Here is a 22,049-nt window from a genome sequence, read left to right as displayed (position 1 = left end):
TGTGATTTGTGATTTTGACATGTGAATTTCTTTTGTAGTTTCTGATTCTTGTGTGAGACTCAAGCCTTCACATTTAGGTCTGCTTCTTTTTGTAAACTTTTGGGTCTTGGTGGTTTACGTTTTGGGCATGAAAATCTGGTTCCTCTAAGCTTCCAGTTCTCTCTTTTGATTTTATATTGGAGTGGTCAGATTGCTTTTATCTTCAGGAGTTCCCCAGAGGCCCAAGTCAGATGAGGATCAGATGCTCTCAGGCTTTCTCCTAAGGGGAGCCGGGCCCAGGAAAGATGCTGCTCTAGGGCAGCTGTTGGATGTGCCCCCCAGAAATGGAAAGGAAGATGGGAGCAGGAAGCGGCCCCAAGGGCTCCTGGGGACTGCACTAAGGAGTTGGGTTGGTCTGGATGCAAAGGATCTGGAAGAGGAAAGGTCAGCCCCGTTGTGCAGGCCCAGGGAAGTAGGGGGAGGTAAGGGCGGGGCCAGGGCCAGAGTGCTCCTGGGGACCAGAGAAGGAACTGAGTTGATCCAGATGCAAAGGATCAGGAAGCAGTGATGGTTCCTCCAGTGTCTGGGGCGCCAAGACAAGGAATGGGACAGGACCCAGGCTAGGAGGAGAGACGGGTGGGGGAGATGGGAGGGTGAATGAGGCTGGAGAAGTCAAGGCCTGGAGGGGCACTCGACTTACCCAGGAGAGAGGCCTTCAGGTCAGAGAGGAGTCAGAGAGAGGCCTGCGGATCATGCAGGCCAAGGGAAGCAGCCATCTTTTTTATTTTTCAATCACTTTGAGTTCCTAAAAGGCATTGGTAGGAATATTTGATTAATCTATCATGTTTTAATCATATTTATGCAAATTTAATGGCCAGTTCCTGAAAAAAGAAATTCTTTGATTATATAAATGAAATAGAAGTGAATTTAAGACTACTTAAAATTCAGTTCCAGTGAGAAGGCTGCTGATGGACTTGTGCAGCAGCATGTGGTCACCCATCAGAAAGACTCTACCTGGTTCCTGTATTGTTCTTCCTTCCATATCAGCCTTTTTGATCAACAAAAAATACTTTCCACCAAAAGTTATTTTTCTTTATAAAGTCAGCATTCATACTACAAACAGAACTCAGAGGACAGGTCCAGTGAAGAAAGTAGTAGTGGTTTCATCCATTTGCAAACTGAAATAAAATGGCAGAGCTCTGAGTTTTTCCATCACCTACTTCAGAAGAATACTGTAAAAAAATTGTTATTTGTCTAGAGGGAATTATAATGTTTAAAGGTACAACGTCCTTAATTTCTACTATTCTAAATTATAAAGTGCTCCAGCATGATAGCAGTCTGGTTAGAGGACTTCAACCAGATTTTAATTTGATACAAACTGGTGTTCCATCAAAGTTTCAACCTTTTCAAATCACTCGAAATAGGTATGGCAAGAGGGAAAAAAGGCAGGGGAGCACAAAGGCTGGCAGGAGAGAGCAAAGGAAGAAGGCAAGGAAGTTAGTTTATTGCAGCTTCAGGAAATCCAGATTTAAGAGCTTTTCAGCCTTTATGGTTTATAAATGGGCCGAATTGGGGCTGGAGAGATGGCTCAGTGGTTCAGAGCATGTATCCCTCTTGCAGAGGACATAAGTTTGATTCCCAGAACCTGAATCAAATGACTCACAACTCCCCATAATTCCAACTTCAGTTGGATCTAACCCCTTTGTCCTCTATGGTCACCTGCCAGAAAGACATGCACATGTACATGTAATTTTTTTAAGTACTGAAATACATTATGTGCCAGCAGATTTCAGAGTTTGAAGAAACTTAGACCCCTGAGCCTAATACTGTTCACTTGTTCTTATAAAAGTTTATTAAAGTATAACTATGTTCACTAATTTTCTCTGCTCACATGCTCACTAGTCTGTGACTAGCTTCATGCAATGAAATTGAATACATGTTACTGAAATCTTATAACCTGCAAAAAAACAATTTTATAACATTTGACCTTACCAAAAAAGTATACAGATCCCTTTGTTAATCAAAGACAGTTAACACCAAAAATAATTATGTTAACTTTGCTTTGGCATCTTTCAACTTAATATAGACCCAGATTAAATGAAGGACATATGGAATAATAATAAATAATAACAATAACAGAATATTTTCCTTGTATTTCTCAAAACTAAAAACTTTACTAGACTACTACACCATGATGATAGATACATAAGAACAGAATTAAACATTTAAAATCACTTTTTACAATAGTAATATCCAAAGTAAACATGAGGGATTCTTTTTTTGTATTTTACCAACTTTCTGGGTTCTTTGAAGGTCATCTAGTAACCCCTTTTCTGTGAATTTCAGACACATACTACTACACCTGCTTCTCCTTCATGGTCCTGTCTACTTCTGTGTGGTAATTCCAATCCTGTCTCTAAACTAGATCTCAGCTCATGTATACAACTGTCTAGACAGTTTAAGACTACAACCAGAGTAATATTTAAAATATAGGAATCATGAAAAAAATCATCTACATAAAAATGAAAATGTCCAAAACAAAAATGTACCATCAAAAAATCATAAATGAAAGAGAGATTTCTCCATATATCCTAAGTCAAAATTATTTGTCAGAGTTTAAATTAGATCAAGAAGAAACATTAAGGACAAAATACATTCCTTTAATCAACTTTACAAAAGTAGTTAAGCATTTAGTGAAAGAAAAATTTATAAGAAATATACATGAATCACAGATTTTACAAAACATTTAAAATATTTTTAAAATTATACTCTATTAAAAAATTTAAATGAGGGTGCTGGAGAGGTGGCTCAGCCATTAAGAGCACTAGCCTGTAGAGTTCTGTTCCCAACACCCACATGGTAGCTAACAACTGTCCTTAATTCCATTTCCAGAGGATCCAACACCCTCTTCTGGCCTCTGTAGCATTGCATATACAGTTGCACTTACAGGCAAAACAATCATACACATAACATAAAATGCTGAAAATAAGTAAATTAAAATAAAAATGAGTAAATTAAGTACATCTTGACCAGATTAGCTAAACAAAAGGGAAAAAGGTCATTAGTTTTAATAGTGATAGACCACCAAGGAGTATTTTATACAGTGATATGCAGTTGTACTTGTAAAGACATAAGGACACAGCAACATGCTTGTGATATAATGATAAGGGAAAGAAGCAGGTCACAATTATGTATGACTAGACTGGGCATGATGATGCACACCTTTAATCCCAGCACTCAAAAGACAGAGGCAGACAGATCTCTGTGTTTGAGGCCAGCCTCATCTACATAGTGAGTCCAGGATAACTAGGACTACATAGTGAGACAGTCTCACACAACAACACAACACACAAAAGAAATTACGCATGATTTTCTGAGGAAGGTTTGAAAGAATTAATACTAAATTATCCACCACTTATGGAATACCTTTTTCTGGACCTTTAAAACTTTTTCAAACTGAAAAGCATTTAACTATAAGATAAATTTTCTTTGGGGAAAATGTGAAAAAGAACAACAAAACATGAAACACATTTTTAAGATATTTCTACTTCATGCTAAAATAGAGTAATAACAGGGATCATATTTATGCTCCCATGTGAAGGAAACAATATCAGACACAGAGTAAATTAAACAGTTCTGGAGATTGGCAGACCATGATGCAAAGAAGAGACACTAGCAGGAACCAGGAGTGGGTCTCCCTGGCTTGGGCAGCATTGCTGAGAGGCTAGGAAAGACAAGGCATCTGGTTCCCAGGGCACAATGCTGGGGAAGACAGCACGAGGGAGCCATATAGAGCCTTCAGCATGCATGTGTGCATGTGTAATGTGCACACAAAGCTATAGAAGATCACCTAAAAAGAGGAATAGTCTTCAGAGTTCACACAGGACCACTTTGTCTTCTAACTAGCCTGAGTGAAAAAGCCTCAGAATTCATGGAGTATCAAGTAGAATACTACTACTTTGCCTCAGTAGGGCAAATAAACCCCAACCTAAACCTTGTTCTTTGTTTTACTGGACACAAGACCCAAAAGAGCTAAACTGTTTCCATTGAACCTAACCACAACCCAAGATAGTAATCTCAGAAATACTAAAGAAAAAGTTTTTTAGATTTAGCTCCTAACAAGATAAACTTCAGAGAATCTGAAATTTCACTTTTAAAACCATCAGGCATGCAAAGACGCAGGAAGATACAGCCTGTAATAATAGAAAAATTAACCAATCAAAAACAACCCATACTATTTGAAAAGACAAAGGATACCAGAGGGAGAGGGGAAAGGGGACAAGACAGGGAAATGAGGAAGGCAAATATAAACAAGTATATTATATACAAATGTGGAAATGTCACAGTGAGACCTATTATTTTATATAATTAGTATATACTAATAAAAGTCATACAGATGTTAGAACTAGATAGTAGCTTTAAACTAGTTAGTGGTGAATATAGGAATTTTAAAGCAACTAGAAACTCAATGTATGTTGATGCTTCTTAAGTTAGAAGGACACTTGAGCATACTAAAAAGAAGCCCAGGATTTTATTTTTTCTATACAAAATTGTTTGGCTTACTCCAGGTCCTTTGAATTTCCATATACATTAAAATGTATAATAGAGGATAGGTTGTCAATTTTGCCAAAACCCATGCTGAAATTGATTATAGAGATCAATTTAGAGTGAATTATCAGCTTTTTAATCTTTCAATTTTATTTTTTGACAGGGTCTTTTGTAGCCCCAGTCTGCCTCTATAGACCAGGCTGGCCTGGCTCTCCCAGAGCTCCACCTGCCTCTGCCTCCCAATTGCTGAGATTAAAGGCAAGCACGACCACACCCAGCAGTTTTTTCAGTCTTTTTCTCTCTGATTTCATCTTGGATAGCTTCCATTGTTAAAGTATCTTCATGTTAATTCTTTTCTTATGCAATTTTTGAACAGCTGTTCATCCCATATAGTGTGTTTTTCATCTAAGACTTTATGGTTCTCTCTTTACATTCAGTTTCTAGTTGCTTTTCAGAAGAGGGAAAGGAAGAAGAGCCCACAAAAAGACTGAGTGGTTAACAACTTTCTGATGATTTTGCATTTTGAAAATGAGTTTTTCTTGCCTAATTTTTTCTTTTCCAAGTAATTTTTATCACACAAGTAATCTGTCATGTATGTTCATGCTTTTTACAAATTATTGTTATTAACAAAAAAAGAACATTAAAAGATCAGACATAGTCCTGCTGTACAAATCAGTATTTCAATGACTAAAAGCCATTATTCCAAGTTTCTGTGTTTATCTATCTACTTACATTAAAAATTCCCTGCCAGCTGGATATGCTGGCACAAGCACTGGGAAGGCAGAGGCAAGTGGATCTCTCTGAGATCAAGCCCAGCCTAGTCTACATAGAGAGTTCCAGGACACCTGGGGCTACAGGGAGATCATGTCTCAAGAGAAAGAGCTGATCTTCCTAAAGTGAGAGACTTTAGATAGGCTGACTCAGTAGATGAACTTGCACTGAGAGATGCCTAGGGATACTAACTTGACACAGTAGGCCTTAAGACAAATGACAGAATGTATGAATTCCAGTGGGGGAGTTATGGGAAGGTGCCGGTGGGGAAGGGAGTATAAAGATGATTAAGATTGATTGAGATGTTCTGTATGAAATACACAAAAATTCAATTAAAAAAAAACTTTAAAAAAAATTTTCCTGACATACTTTAAGAGCTGGGTGAGGGAGCATATGCCTTACACATGATCACTACATGGGCTGAGTAGACTCCAGTGGATGAATTTACACTGAAGGACATTTGGGTACAAATGCCTGAATGGATAGGACTTGACATGTATGGCAGAATACATGAGGACCAGTGGGGGGATGGGGGAGGCATGGATGGGGAGGGGCTCTAAAAATGATTAAGAACTGTATGAAATTACAAAAGCTCAATTAAAAAATATTTATATATAAAAAGAAACCCACTTTTCCTAATTTTTTTCTCTGCTGAAGAAGACATTGCTAAATAAATTGTAGCAGATTCTTTTATTTTTTTATTATTTTATGGTGTTGGTACATTTGTAGTATATTTACATCAACGCTTATATTTGTCAATTTTCAGGACTGGTTCCACAAGGTGAGGCCAGCTTTGCCCCATCTCTAAGCCCTGGGAGCTCCATGGTGCCAATGCCAATCCCTCCTCCTCAAAGCTCTCTGCTCCAACAAACTCCGCCCACGTCTGGATACCAGTCACCAGACATGAAGGCCTGGCAGCAAGGAACAATAGGAAGCAAGTAAGGAGACAGTTTTTATGTATCATCCCTGACACTATAACACGTAACAGCAGCCATGCTTCCTTGAGGTGATTTTATATCCGCAGTCCAAACAGATAATGGGTTACTGCCATTTGTATGATAGAAGGAACTGAATTTTGTTATCAGCAAAGGAAAATATGATTGTTAAATGATTGAAGTATCAAATCATCATTAAGGCAAGTTTGTGTATTTACAGTACAAAGAAGTATCTAGTGACTTCTGACCTTTTACCCTTAGCACACCATAGGATGTGATTCATTCCCATCAGTAATACTTCTCTGAGACAGACATAGAAATGGGTAATTTTGAAAAGCATTTCTTTATAAGAACGTTTTAAAATCTGACAGTGCAAGGCAACACTAGTAAAATGTCAGAATTTGTTACTGCAGAGTTGGCACATAGGCCTCACTCTTCTCAGTGTGTTTGAAAAATTTCACACCAACAACGAAAGATCTTGGGGCTTCTTAAGTTGTTCTCCCTCACCTCTTCTTGGATGTCTGAATTTTTAGTGGCCTCATCTTACCCACTTAGCTTAGAATTAGCTCACTAAAGTTGTTTTTTAAAAAAAAAAATTCTGGCTGCTGAACTTTTCACACATCGCTTGATTTTATAAGGATTTTAATTTGGTTGTGTCTTGGTTCTAATGACAGGGAAGCCATTTAGTCTGACAACATAATAAGTAAGGCAGTTAAAGTTGAAAACATAAAACCATATTCTCTTAAAGTTCATTGAAAGGTGAGAGAAGTTTTCTTTCTTTCTGTAAGAAAACTGTAGCTTTCAGTAAAGACTGCAAATTAGGTAGGAATGGAACCATCTCTGAAACATGCAAGAGGAATTTAGTGTCCTAACATGTTCTAATCCCAAACCTTCTAGCCTTATTTGTGATTCCATGATCCATCAGTCCAATCAGCATTCACCTCCCTTCCCCAGCTCTCCTTCCACTGCACTTACACCTGGCAACTCTTTCTAATAAAATCCAACTAAGCTACTGTTCCATACCTCTATCTGAGTATTTAAATATGGCTGGGTGGCTAGAAGTATAGCTTAGTAGTGGAGTGCTTGCTTAGCACACACAAGGCCTCAAGTCTGATTCCCCATACAAGAAAGAAGGGAGAGAGTGGGGAGGAAGAGGAGAAAAAAGAAAGAAGAGAAGAAGGAAAAAAAAGACAAGAGCCATGCTGACAGGTCTCACTAACATACCTCTGTGTTCACCTTTACAGTCTAATTTCTTTGCACTCCTTTTTGAGCTAGCTAGACTTCCATCTTTACCACTACACCACAAACATCCCTGCCAAGGTGGTTAATGTCCTCTGTAGTGCCAAGTGCAATACTTGTTAGCAGAATTTGACATATTTCCCATTTCTTGAAGCTATTTCATCATTTTGGGGGTGTACCCCTTTGCTTGGAAAAGGTGACTTCCCTCCTACCTTTTAGTTTCTTTTGCCAGAGGCCATCATCTCCTTGACTGACATGGGGGCCCAGGAATTCATCCTAAAAACTCTTTCTCATAACTACTTGTTCTCTTTGTTGTAACATCCAATCTCAAGGCAAACATTTTGGCAAACCTGTCATCCTGGCACTTGGGAGGTAGAGGCAGGAGGGTCAGGAGTTCACTACCTAGTAAGTTCAAGGCCAGCATGAGCTTTAGGATACCCTGTCTCAAACAAATGAAGGGTATGGGTGCTGGGGGAATGGCGCAATCAGTGACACACTTACCTTATAAAGGCAAGGACCTGATTTTGATCTTCAGAACTCATATTAAAATGCCAGGTGTTGTAATACACATTTGAAATCCCAGCCCTGGGGAGATGGAGACAGGAGGATCCCTGGAGCTTGCTAGCCAGCCACCCTAACCTAACTGGTGAACCCAAGGCCAGTGAGAGATCCTGTCCCAAAAGAGGTAGATGGCAATCCTCAGGATGACACCCAAGGTTGTCCTCAAGCCTCCACATGCATGCATAAACACATGCATCTGCATAGTCACACATGCACACACACAACATAAACACTAAAAACGATCCAGTCTTACTGTGGCAAATGTCTGTGGGCTTATTACACTTGAGTTTTAATCTCTAACCTATATATCTCCCCTGAACACTGTACTGTATATCCAGCTGCCTAATTGATATCTACACTTAGAAATCGAAAGACATCGCAAACCTAACATGACAAAACTGAACTGATACAGTCTTCCTAAAACCTGCTCTTCTACTTTTCTTCATCTTAATACATAACAACTCCATTCTAATTGTTCAGAAGAAAGCCTTTCACTTGTTCTCACGTCCTACATCAAACACACAAATAAATCATCTTCCTTATTTATTGCATATAGCACACTATAAGACAAGCCACCATCACTTTTGTCCTGAACCATTACTATAGCCTCCTTTCTCACATCTTCTACCCTTGATCCACTATGGTTTAATCTCCACATTAAACTAGAGTAATGTTCAAACTCCTGAGATAGGATGTCAACACTCTTCTCAAAACTCTCATAGCTAAAACAAACCTATGTGTCCTGAAACTTGGCTGTGTCTCTATATAACCCTCATCTGAAGGGAGAGTTCTAATGCTTATAAGCATTTTTAAAGCCACATTCCTCTTGTTTAACCTTGTTTCTCAGACTTACTTAAACAAGGACCTCACGGAACTTACTCTGGGCCAGTGTCTTCATCTTTCTCTTTCCTTCCCGTGTTTAAGGGTTGACAAGTACATGGTGCTACCTTAAGAAAACATTGGTCATCTCCATGAGGTAGACAGGAATACAAAGTGCATGAGAGGTCCTATGAGCATTGGGCTTAATGTGCCAATGAGCCCAGATGTCCTTTCTAGGACATAGGACACTGATTGAGGCTACCGAAGAGCTCCATCTTGTTTGTTTGATGGAAGAAAGTAAACTAACTATTAGCAAGAACAGTTTGAATTTATGCTAATATATAGTCCCAAATGGAAAAGGAAATTTTTAAATTTGAATTTAAATTCAAAAGGAAATTAAGCCCTTAACTTTTTCAGTAAGTGTGACATCACTGCAGTTCTTGGGCTTCCACATGCAGTAATTTATAGAGCCCTGGCTCCTCCCTAGAGATGATTTATGTAGCAATTGACAAAGAGTGGTATCTAAAGCAGAAATTTTTTCATTAGAAAATGATTAAAGATTTCTTTTGTGCCTTCAGTTGTGAGAACACTGCCTAACAAGCATGCACACTGTACAGACATTAACGGTCCGCAGATGCATTATTGACCATTTCTGAGGCAGATAATTTTTGGTATTTTATAATTGGGGAAAATTTTGCTACTTTTCTTCAGACATGATGGATAGGCTGTTTCTTGGCTTGATTTCAGTGTGATTACTTTAATGGACTAGAAGCTATAAATGTCATGGTGTCCTGCTTACCACTTGAGAGCTAAAAAAGAATAAGTTATGATGGGGGGAATTATTATTGGACTCAGTTTCTCCAGAATTAACAATTGAGTAATAATAAAAATATTTGGTATTTTATAAATCTTATGAGAGACAATTTATTACTTTCTTTTAGGTATATATATTTGTGTCATTGAGAATTTTCAAGGTTAAAATGTAAAGTTGCAATTTGAATTTACTTGGAATTTATTCCATACTCTTTTAATTACAAAAAAAACCTGAGTTTTGCATTTGAGATCTTTGGTATAGCAACCATCCAGAACTTGAACATGGAGAAAGAAGGAAGTCAGTAAAACAAGCCCTCTGAAAAATATAGTTGTCCTTATATTTTGCTTCTGAGAAAAGATATGAAATTATCCCCGGGGAGGGAACTTGGCATGACCTCTTTTCATTATTAAGTCTGTTGGACAGAATTCAAACTACCTGTATTATTGTCTGCTCTGATATATAAGACACAATCTTACGTATGAATTTAAAATATATTTTATTTTGAATTCTGTCTAATGAAAAACAAAATCAAATCACATTAACCCCATGTTCATGAACAGTATATGTAATCGGGATTGTTTTTGAGTTAGCAGTGTATTCAGTCAAGCTGTCCAGAACCAACCCACACCTGCACAACCAGGAGTATACAACAACATGAGCATCACGGTGTCCATGGCAGGTGGAAATACAAACGTTCAAAACATGAACCCAATGATGGGCCAGATGCAGATGAGCTCTTTGCAGATGCCAGGAATGAATACTGTGTGCCCTGATCAGGTAAGTGGCACAACTTACCACACATACCACACCACACCACAGTGAAGTAGCTCAAGGAAAACTAGATGTTGACAGTTACCAGAAAGAGCCATGCTTCTTTATTCTTTTCCGCCATGTTTTTTTGATCATTACTAGTCCTTAAAAGATAGATTGTGCTAGAGAGCAAACTCAACAGCTAAAGGTACTTACCAGCCAAGCCTAACGACCTGTGGGACCCACATGGTAGAGTAGAGAACCAACTCCTGTAAGTTTTGTACACACACACACACACAGACACACACACACACACAGACACACACACACACAGACACACACAAATATACTTTTAAAAAATGCAATGCCAGGCAAAATGCATACCTGTAATCCCAGCTCTTAGGTGGCATAGGCATGCAGACCTCTGAGTTCCAGACCAGAGTATGTCCATGTAGTCATCACTTCCACTTGCCTTCATTCCTTTGTGGTTTCAGATTTCTTTCTGGTATCATTTTCCTTCTGCCTACAGGTCTTCCTTTAATATTGGTCATGGTGCAAGTCTACTGCTGATTCTTTTAGCTTTTATATGCATGAAAAGGTCTTTGTCTTCCATTTATCTTTGGAAATTATTTTCTCTGAATCTAGCATGGCAGTTTTCACATTCAGTACTCTAAAGATTCTGCTCCACAGTCAATTCTGATGAGGTATCTCCTATCTGCTGTCATTTTATCTCTGTTCGACACATGATTTTTTTCCTTTCTCTGGTTGATTGATTTTTAAATTTCTTTATAACTCATTTTAAGTAACTTGATTATGATATGCTTCAATATAGTTTTATCCATTTCTTATTCTTGGGGTTTACTGAGATTCTTGGTCCGTGAATATGTCATTTTCATCAAATTCAGAAGTGTTGGTCTTTCTTCAAACATTTTTTCTGTCACTTTTTCTCCTGTCCTACAGAGGCTCCAGTTGACATGTAGTAGACCACTTGAATCTATTCAATCATTCACTGATACTCTGAGCCTGAAAAAAGGGGGTTTGATGTTGGGATGATGTCATCTTTTTCTCTGTATGTTTTGTTTTTTTATTTGAGTTTTTTTTTTTTTTTTGAGACAGAGTTTAATTTAGCCCAGGCTGGCCTCAGTCCCACTATACAACCAAAGATCACCTTTAACTGATCTCTTCTGATCTTCCTGCTTCTACTGCCCAAGTGTTGGGATTACAGGCATGTGCCACCATGCCTGATTTTTTTTTTAATGCAGTGCTACAGATTGAACCAGGGCTTTCTGCATGCTAAGCAAGCACTCTATCAACTGAGCTGCATCCTCAGGTCCCTATCAGCTCAAATTTAGATACTGTCCATTCCTACAATTTCAAGTTCACTAATTTTTTTCAATGTCTCATCTGTTAATTTTGTCTAGTTTGTTTTTATCTCAGACATTCAATTTCATATCTAGAAGTTTTATTTTGATCTTTTTATATATTTCAGATCCCCAACATGTCTTTCATATTTCAGTCTTTTTGCTTCACTGTTGTTGTTGTTGAGTCAGTCCTCTCCTTCTACCTGTATGTAGATTCTGGGGATCAAACTCGGGTCATCGGGCTTGTGCAGCACACACTTTCCCTGCTGAGACATCTCACCAGCTTTGCTTCGTTGTTAAATGAACCAAATTGTGAATTTGTTCATTTCTTAAATTTGAAGTATTCTTCAATTACATCTTTGGCTTGAGATTTTATCTTTGTCATAGTCCTTAAACACTATACAACTGCAACCAACCATTTTACAGCATTTTCTCTCAATCAGCTTTGCAGAAGTTTACCCATTCCCCTAGGTTCTTGTAGTGAACAACTTAATTAGGTTGATTTGGTGCTTAGTACAAGGGGCCTCCACCCACTTGGCATTCATAGGCTCACCATCATTGGATGCAAGCACACAAAGATGGGCTTGGTGCTTGTCCAAGGCTTTGGCAACTTCTCAAATTCCATGTGCTAGACCATTGTGGATGAGGGTGATCTTCAGCACCTCTTGTCTCACAGTGTTAATGTCCATAAATCCTCCACCAGCATGCCTGCCTTGGCCTTGGAAGTGGGGTATATGAGAAGCTGAACCTTAAGTGCACTGAAGCCTCCACCTCCCCAGGACTTAGTCATGGCAGAGAAAGCACTGTACTTGCTTTTCGAACATAACAGAATGCAGTTGTTATAATTATCTTGATATTCTTGCCTGTCAGTTTTATCATCTTAATTGTTTGAAGATTGATTTCAATTCATTGATTTTTCTTTTTCATTATGACTCATAATTTTCTACTTCTTTACATGACTGGTAATTTTGTCTTGGATGCCAGATATATGAATTTTACCTTGTTTATTTTTTTGTAAATATTCTTGATACTTGTGGGAAATGGTTCTGTTCCCTGGAAGCAGTTTGCTCCTTTCCAGTCTTTTCTGTTTGATGGGACAAAAGCAGTATTTCTTCTCTATTCAGTTTTTCTTTACTGCTGAGACAGCAGTTCTATTGTACTACATACTACTTCATAGATTCTGACATTTTCCACTCTGGCTGCTGGGATTGAGACCTGATCCCAGCCCTATGTGGTGTTTGGATATTATCCCCATGTTATTTGTTCAGGCAACTCTTTACTCTGCATCTGTGAGCCACAGACCTGAGTGTCTGTGCACATTCCCAGACCTCACTCCTCAGAACTCTCTTCTGATATTCTGCCCTGTGGATTCCAGCTGCCTGTCTTCAGTTCAAGGAGCTCACCAAGCTGTAGGCTAGGCAATTGCTATAGTAGAGACTCCCCAATAGTTTCCCAAATCTTAGAGCTCAGGGTCTCACATTGCCTTTGTCTCATGTCTTAAATGCCTTTAGTTCATATACTATGTGCATTTTAGTAGACTTAGATAGTAGGATAAATATGATATCTGTTACTGATTTTTAATATTTTGTTATTTTTATTTTATGTATATTAGTGTATTGTCTGCATGTATGTAAGTGCACCCATGTTGTACAGTGCCCACAGAGATTAGAAGGTGTCAGATCCCCTGGAACTAGAGTTACAGAAAGTTGTTAGCTGCCATGTGGGTGCTGAGAATTGAACCCAGGTTCTCTAAGAATTTTTAACTGCTGAGCCATCTCTCCAGCCCTTCTGTTACTGATTCTTAACTGAAACGGAATTCTATTGCCAATCAGCTTGAGTATGTATGTATGTATGTGAGAGAGAAGAGAATAACTCAGAAACAAAAAAAAATTGAGACAGCTAGAGAGACAATGAATTTTTACAAACTGACCACAACCAAATAATTACTGCCTAGGTCAAAAAACAAAGCAGCACGAGCACCCACCCCAGAAGTTTTTTTGTTCCTTTATATAGTCTCCACCCAACAAAGGGAACTACTATCTAACTTATTACAGTTCATAGGTTGCTTTTAATTTTGCTGTCCTCCAGTTACTTTTCTGTCAGTGAGATGGCTTCTCATTGAAGAATTTGGTTTTCACCTTAAACAACTAGCTTGTAATGTGGTATTTTATTTATCTTTAATAGATGAATGATCCATCATTGAGACACACAGGCCTCTACTGCAACCAGCTCTCATCTACTGACCTTCTCAAAACAGAAGCAGATGGGAACCAGGTCAGTAAGGAAATCCTAGCACAGAGCTGTCAAATGCACTCTAGATATGTGGAGGACATCGCACAGCATTGTGGTTAAGAGCCTAACTGGGAAATGAAACATGGTTATAAGCCTGGCTTATATTCGTCTTGGCTTTGTCACTGTGGGCATGCTACAGAACTTTCCTGAGCTGCTGTATGACCACATGAATAGCAAGATGCCTGCTTATAGGGTGCTGAGAGTATTAAATGAGATAAGCTTTCAGAAGATTTAACTCAGTTCTTAGGACAGATAGGAGAATCACAAAGATTGCCATGAATTGATGGTATAAGCACACTTCTAAAAATCTATAATCAAGCACCTTAGAAGACTTCAGTAAATTAAGACAAAGCAGGGGTTTGTCAGCAGTTAAGAGCACTGACTGCTCTTGCAGAGGACCAGGGTCCGATTCTGAGCACCCACATGGCAGCTACAAACCATCCTTAACTCCAGTTCCAGGGAATCCAAAGCCCTCTTCTGACCTCTGCAGCATTGCACAACACGGGTGCACTCACATCCATGCAGGCAACACTCATACACATAAAAAATAAAAATAATATTTTAAATATATATTTTTAAAAAATTAAGACAAAGCAATGCCTGCTGCTTAGAAGTGTGTTTCTGAATTGCACAAACAGCAAAGAGGTCACTTTTCTATATTAGCCTAAGTTTGGGAATTTGAGGGGTTTTAATTTACTTTGGTAACTGATTTAATCTCAATAAATATTAACCACAGGCATCATGCTACAAAGAAAGATAAAAATGCATACATCTTCTTGCCCTTTGTAGAGAGAAGAAAGGAAGCTTCTTTGGGAAGTTTATGACTTACCAGACACTGATATGCACTTTGTGCTTTATCTCATTTAATCCTCACCATAACTCTATGAAGGCTGCAGTATTCCTTTTCTTCACAGATGAACCTGAGGATGCTTAACTATATGCATCATTCATAAAGATAGAAGGAAGAACTGAGGTTCAGACCACTGTCTTCCCAATACCAAAGTCTACTTAGAGCCTGTTAAAGATACAGTTTATGGAGAAATGCACATAAATTATATAACCAAAGAAGGCAGGCGACCAAGTTTATGTTACAAGTAACAGAAGCCATATGCATTCACAGAAAGGAGAAACAGAGATGGCACATATCTTAGTAGTAGAGGGCTTGCCTGCCTCATAGAGGCTCCGGGTCTATCTCAGCACTGAAAAATAAATAAAGCTAAGATGGTCAGAGAGCATTTACATGGAGGTGGACTAAACTGGGCTTGAATGACAACTCCAGATCCAGTGAAGGAGAAAGGAAGGGTAGTTGTTAGAGGCCAGAGGCAGGACAATAGTAATATCTTAGTATAGTTATGGGAAGCCAAATCTACTGAAGGTAAAAGGTTCTCAATAAGAATTTATAGGAATCAAAGTTGGTATAGTAAGTAGATGACAGCAAATGTCCAGGTGCCTTGAATCATGAACTAAGAAATCTAGACTTGGTCCTATAAGCAAAATCATCCCTGAAGGAGATCACTGCTAGCACACTAATTTAGGCTTTGTCCTTGGTTGGAAGAGGTAAAAGAATGTATACTGGGGCTGAGTATGAATGAGAAAGGTGAGTCAGGATGCTGTATCCAGAGTCTGAGCTGTGAGAAGTACCATCTGAGTCCTGTGAGATAAAGGATGGATATTTTGTGATGGAGAAGTGAAAATAATCTTCATTCACTAGTTTTTTAAAGTCACACAGAGACAGGTAACTGGGCAACATTACAAACTATTTCACATAAAACAACCAGGTTTTAGATTCTAGAGCCATTGAACGGTACTTAAATTGAAATAAAAACTGCTGGGAACTCTGTACCAGAGGCTGGTGCTGAGCTCTCAACTCATTCTTCTCTCCAGCAGATCTTAAGCTATTTCTGTGTCATGCCTTGCCTATCTGTGTAGATGTGGCAGTTTGAAATCCCTTGAGGTCTGTCTCAGGCATCCTCTTTTTAGGTAACAGTTCCAAGTGGCTAACATGAATTTGGGGATTTGGTTTACTCATTACATTTTTTTATTTGACACATTCAAAATATTCTTTTTAAAGAAGGAGGATTTTCTCTGTTTTGTTTTGTTTTAAAATACTTGAGAACAAAAACTACCTTAGGCTCTACCCCAGAATTTCATATTTAGAAACATGAACATGAAATTTTGTATGTTGATTAAAAAAAATTAGTGCCTAAAAAGCATCACCATTTGTGCTCATCTGAAGTTTCCGTGGCATAATCTTTCCATTAGAGACCATCATAAATAACATCTCTACTTGATCTCTCGTTTTATGTTTGCCAAACAGAAACTGGAGACTGAGTTAGATAGAAATATAGAGACTGGTATGTAGAAAAGAAGAAAAAAAGAGACAAGGAGAGAACTCAGGGAGAGCCAAGGTTTGCTATGCAAGAAGCCAGACAGAGGAAAGAGGAAGAACATGGAGTAAAGCAGAAGTAGGCTGGGTGGTTGACATGAGAGACAGGGAAGCACCATGGAGCTCTAGAAGGAAAAGAATAGGAATGAGCAGTTACAGAGCACACTGAGGAGGACACAGAGGTAACTGGGAATAGACCAAGAGGATATATTTTAGACTCATGAGAAAAATCCCAAAGAGGGAGAGAAGTGAAAGCAAATCAGCCAGGAGCAGAATCTGAGAAGCCAGGGAAAGAGGAAGATGAAGAAAGGAACTGTGTGAAACTAGCCAATATATCAGGCACTAAAAGAGCTCAAACTGGGGGCTGTCTTCCATACCAAAGAGAGAGTACAGTGTGTATATAAACAGATTAAGAGACCACGGGCTAGCCTTATACAGAAATTTGATGGTCAGGACAGTGGGCACTTGGCCAGTGAAGGTAATGGAAAACAACTTGTATTTTCTTTAGGACAGAAAATTTTTCAGAAAAGCTGTATGTAATTGGCATACATTAGTGGTAAGTGACAAAAAAAAGATAACACTAATGTAAATTACTTTATGAGCCTGTTAAACATGAGGCATATTTGCCAAACATCGAAGGCACTTAACTACCTCAGAAGGCTTTCTATTCCTCATCTGGAACATTCACAAGTATGGTCTTGGCCTTACCAGTTCTATAGACAACTTTTTTTTGTTTTTGTTTTTGTTTGTTTTTTTTTTTTTTTGGTCTTTTTGAGACAGGGTCAGCTGTCCTGGAACTCACTATGTAGACCAGGCTGGCCTTGAACTCACAGAGATCTGCCTTCCTCTGCCTCCGAGTGCTGGGATTAAAGGCGTGGGCCACCACACCCGGCCCTATATAAACAACTTTTTAATAAGGCTAGTTGGGAAGGACTGGTATTGGGTTTTGTTTTCCCAATAGAAGATGCCAGAACTATGCAACTTTAGACAATTTTAAGGACTACATATATTACCACTGAAAGTAAAGGGAAAATTCACACTGTTCTCAGCTAGTAAGTTTGCTGTTATTTTTAGTTCATGTGTCTAAGTAAATTATCTATCAGGAAAAAAGTCAAATATAAAATTGTTCTGCTGATATTCTGTTGTAAATCTAAAGCCATTATGTGAAAGAACTATGTATCCTACACAAATCTTCTGGGCATTAACCTCAGTAATGCTAATGCCCTGTTACTGAGTTGTGGTGGTTTTATTTTGCTAATACTGGGTTAAAGCCCTTAATTTCTCAGTGACATGATTTTTTATTTGACTAAAGCCATCCATAAAATGCTTTTAAACTAGTTTCCCAATTACCATGTTAATTTTTTTAAACCCACCACTGTATACCCAAAGTCTAGACCTGGGCTTTTCCCAGCCTTGGCAATATTAGGAAAAACACTTTGAATATAGATGGCAACTCTGTAGGAGGCATGACCATTCCAATTTTGATTTTATTTTTAAGTGTGAACTTTCCAGAACCCTGAGCAAAATGAGTGCAGCGATTTTCTTTTTGTAGGACAAGAAGACAGAAGAGTTCTTCTCTGTGGTGACTACAGACTAGAGGAATGCTCTAGTGAGTTTCCACTTCAAGTAGTACCCACTCATAAGCCGGGGGGGCAGACCCTTCTGTCTAAACACATCTTTTATTTGTGTTCCAGCAGGTGCAACAGGTTCAGGTGTTTGCTGACGTCCAATGTACAGTGAATCTGGTAGGCGGGGACCCTTACCTGAACCAGCCTGGTCCACTGGGAACTCAAAAACCCACGTCAGGACCACAGACCCCCCAAGCCCAGCAGAAGAGTCTCCTTCAGCAGCTACTGACTGAATAACCACTTTTAAAGGAATGTGAAATTTAAATAATAGACATACAGAGTTATACAAATATATTATATATTTTTCTGAGATTTTTGATATCTCAAGCTGCAGCCATTCTTCAGGTCATAGCATTTGGAGCAAAAAAAAAAAGTTCACTTTTTTTGGGAGATTGAGAGGTGTTTTTGTTTGTTTCTTTGTAAAGGCCTTGGATATTGAAAAAATAACAAGGCAGAACAGTTGGACAATCTATTTCTTGAGCCAAAATTTAATTGTTCTTATTTTTATAATCAGTCATTGGCTTCTTATCTGGATGAAGGCTTTTGGAGGAGAACCAAAATAACAAGTTCCAAGGGGAAGACAAAGCTTTGCCTCTGGCTCAGCCCTGACCCTGCCCAGGAAGAAGAGCCTGTGGGGCTTTGCCTGTGTCTGCCACCAAAGGCTGTCATATTCTTCCAACCAACAGCCCTCCCTTACCCCAACCCCAGGCAGCTTGTGTGTACAATCAGCTTCTTCAAGCAACTCTGTCTCTGTTGGCTTCAAGAGAATATTTTGCCTCCACATATGTACCCCTTCTCCTTTTTTAAAAGATGGATTTAAACCAAGATGCCTCCAGGAAAGAGGATGAAATGAGTATATTCACAGAGGAATCCAAAAAAATGCAGTTTGGGGGAAAATGCAATAATTTTTGATGAGATGGGTGAAGGACAAGAACTGAGTTCTGTCAATTATTGTAGATAGAATTTTCTGATTAAATTTGGTGGGGGGGGCAGCCTGTTCTTTCTTTTATTGTGTTAACAGCGAGGTAGCTGAAGTTATTTAAAATAAAATTAAATTTATGATCCAAGTAGCTTATTTTTTCCTTAAATCTCACTGTAAATATATTTGATTTCTTACAGAAATTTATTTCCTTCTGCTTAATTTTATGTTTTTATCATTCTCTTGATTTTTCTATATTTGTGTGTGAAATATAACACTGAATTGCAATTACATTTGGCTAGTAATATTTCATTATTTGAGTAGCTGTGAAGCCATGTGTGGATTTACTTTGGGTCTCATAAAAGTGGCACTGCCAGAAAGAGCTGTTCCAGCCAAGCTGGAGCAAACCACCCCAGAGTGTCCAGGCTCACTTGATCAAAGTGTATAGGCCACCTGAACAGAGGGAAATCAGTGCTCAAAGAAAATCTCTCTCTCTCTTTTTTTTTATTATATTGACTTTGGGAATTTGAATTTCCACTGGTTCAAATATAAGTTTCTCTTTTCTGCTCTGAGGGTTATTGGTACCATGTTTTCCCTTTGTGTCTTGTTACTCTGCCGCATCCCATCTCATCCTGGCCTCTGAGAAAGGAGCCAGTGAACTGACTTTCTAGTTCTAGAAGTTCCACTACAGGCCAGGAGAGCTTGAGGGAGGCGCTGCAGAAGAAGCCAAGGTAGACCCTCACTGACCTTGATCTGCACCCCTGGACCTGTGAACAACAACACTGACCTGCACCAGCTACCTCTGCTTGCGTAGCAGAGAAAAGGCCATAAGAACCAACATGGATGAGGAGCATGGACTACTTAGACTTCAAGGAAGAAGCCATTTCCCCGGGTCCTTCATTCTGCATCTCACCACCCCTAATTACAGATAACGCCATTGAACAGCATCTCTTCAGAAACCACCGAATTTTTTTAAAATGCTGGAAGGGCTCATGTGGGTAGCAACTATGAAACAGAAATAGAGCACTCAGTTACAAACATTATCTCTCAGTTTTTTCAGAAAATGCATCCCTGATTTCATTCATTTCCAGCTTGAAAGCCCAACCATAGTGTACTGTCTAGTTCCTACCAAACTGCTCTAGGAGGTCATTTCCACTTTGTTTGTGATATTTAAACGTGCGGACTTCAGGAAGTTCACCTTTAACTTCAGCATTCCAGATGAAGTTTCCTGACTCAGTGCTTTTGCATAAGGACCTAGGAAAAAAAAAAAAATGGTAAGGAAAATTGGAGATGCTAACATCCTCCCCCATCCCCACTGCACCTTAAAGTATGCATGTCACCTTCAAGGTTTTATAATTGCACTGTTTGTTTTATGTATGTACAGATTAAAATTATTGCTACATTTGAGGAAAATAAAATTGCTTGCTTCTATGTAATTCCTGTCATTCCACAGGAAATTGACTTTTCCAGCTACTGAATAGAATTTGTTTAACAACCTCATGGGTTGCCTCTTCATTTACAGGGGAAAGAAATGAAATCTAGGATTTCCAAAGCCCAGAATGACTTCAAATAATTAATGGTTAATAAAAAGAAAGAATCCTCAAAGTCACCCTAATATTAACTAGCCTGGTGAAAATAGATAAGATCAAAGTGAAACTTTGAATGGGGTCTTGAGGAAATGCTAACCTAACGTGGCCATTCGCTAATGAGTGAACACTCTGACTCTATTTGTCTCTGGAGCCAGAAGACAATTCATCAATACTTCAGAACCACAAGATACCATATCTTTCTTAATTTATTGGCACAGATGTTGAATTTACTTGACTATGTAATAACCTGCACTTGAACACCATGAACACCTTCAGTGTAATAATTCATTTTATAAAAGTTAGGCCCTGGACTAGTGAGATGGCTCTGCAAGTAAAAGTGCTTGCTGTGACTACCTAAGTTCTATCCCTAGAACCCACAGTGGAAGGAGAGCACCGACTCTTGAAAATTGTCCTCTAGCCTCTATATGAGCACCATGGCACACCTGTGCATGCACACGCACATACACAAAATGATTTTTTTTATTCGAAGTTAGCCCCTAATTAGAGCCAATTCCAGAGGGCAGGGGGGAAGCCTGTTTTTACATACATTTCCACACATAAATGTGGATTTGAAAACTGTTGTTTCGAATCACATTTGGGGATGAAATAACACATTTTACCCATGGTTGGGATAAGAGAAAAATGGTACCATCTTCTAGATGAGGCTGCACACTGATGTAAAGTTATTTATCCTGAGGTGAAAGTAGAGAATAGCAAATAGAAATAATTGAGAGAAGAATGAGGTGTTGGAATAAGGAAATGCCACCTTCCTTGTGGTCTTACCTGAAGTAGATTGCATTCCTAAGGGTCTTAGAAGCTATCCCTTGGGCTCTCATGGTAAAAGAAAGGACAGTTGTCTGCTTCCATAGCAGTTGTGCTGCTGCCCATGCTCACATTAACTGCTCTTCCAGAAGAGCACCTGCACTTAAACACCATGAATAATTCACAGCAGCTCAATCTTTGACCATTCCCATCCCTCTGAGGACTTTGCTGATTAAATTGAGCCCATAAATTCTTTTTGTTGGAGAAGGCTGCCAGGGGAAGCCTTCTCTCAGAAACCTTTCCACCAACACTGTCCTAGATTGTTTCTCAATTGCTGTGACAAAACATTCTGACCAATACCAACTTGGGGAGGAAAGGGTTTATTTAGCTTACATCTCCTGGGTCACAGTTCATTAGGGAGCCCGAGGTAGGAACTCAGGGCAGGAACCTGGAGGCAGAAGCTGGAGCACAAGCCATTGAGGAATGCTGCTTACTGGCTTGCTCCCTGGCCCCTGCTCAGCCTGCCTTCTTATGCAACACAGGACCACCTGCCCAGGGGTGGCACCACCTACAGTGGGCTGGGCTCTCCCACATCACTCATCAAGAAGATGCCCCACAGACACAAGCCAGTCCAATAGAGGAAATTCCTCAATCGAGGCTCCCTCAACCCAGGTGTGTCAAGCTGACACTGAAGTT

At 39.0% G+C, this 22,049-nt stretch overlaps 1 protein-coding gene and 1 pseudogene across 7 annotated transcripts in view; one reads left to right on the top strand and one right to left on the bottom strand.

Moving 5' to 3' along the window:
* The window catches only part of Ncoa1 (nuclear receptor coactivator 1), a 306,946-nt gene extending 286,444 nt beyond the window's left edge, over nt 1-20,502 (top strand). For 3 of the 7 annotated variants that reach the window (XM_029553823.1, XM_017802170.2, XM_029553819.1), the window contains 4 exons: nt 6,065-6,236; nt 10,257-10,443; nt 13,962-14,051; nt 18,150-18,695. In XM_029553823.1, coding sequence (XP_029409683.1) covers nt 6,065-6,236; nt 10,257-10,443; nt 13,962-14,051; nt 18,150-18,320 — 620 coding nt within the window. In that variant the 3' untranslated portion in view covers nt 18,321-18,695. Of the gene's footprint in view, nt 1-6,064; nt 6,237-10,256; nt 10,444-13,961; nt 14,052-18,007; nt 18,065-18,149 lie in introns of all 7 variants that reach the window. The other 4 variants (XM_029553836.1, XM_029553837.1, XM_029553833.1 and 1 more) reach the window with 4 other exon arrangements.
* LOC103746484 lies at nt 12,071-12,469 on the bottom strand (annotated as a pseudogene).
* Nucleotides 20,503-22,049: the final 1,547 nt, after the last annotated feature.

This window comes from Nannospalax galili, unplaced genomic scaffold (genome assembly GCF_000622305.1).
Source record: "Nannospalax galili isolate Female #2095 unplaced genomic scaffold, S.galili_v1.0 scaffold1191, whole genome shotgun sequence".
NCBI lineage: Eukaryota > Metazoa > Chordata > Mammalia > Rodentia > Spalacidae > Nannospalax > Nannospalax galili.
Note: the sequence above shows the minus strand (reverse complement) of the source record. Positions and strands in the feature narration are given on the sequence as shown.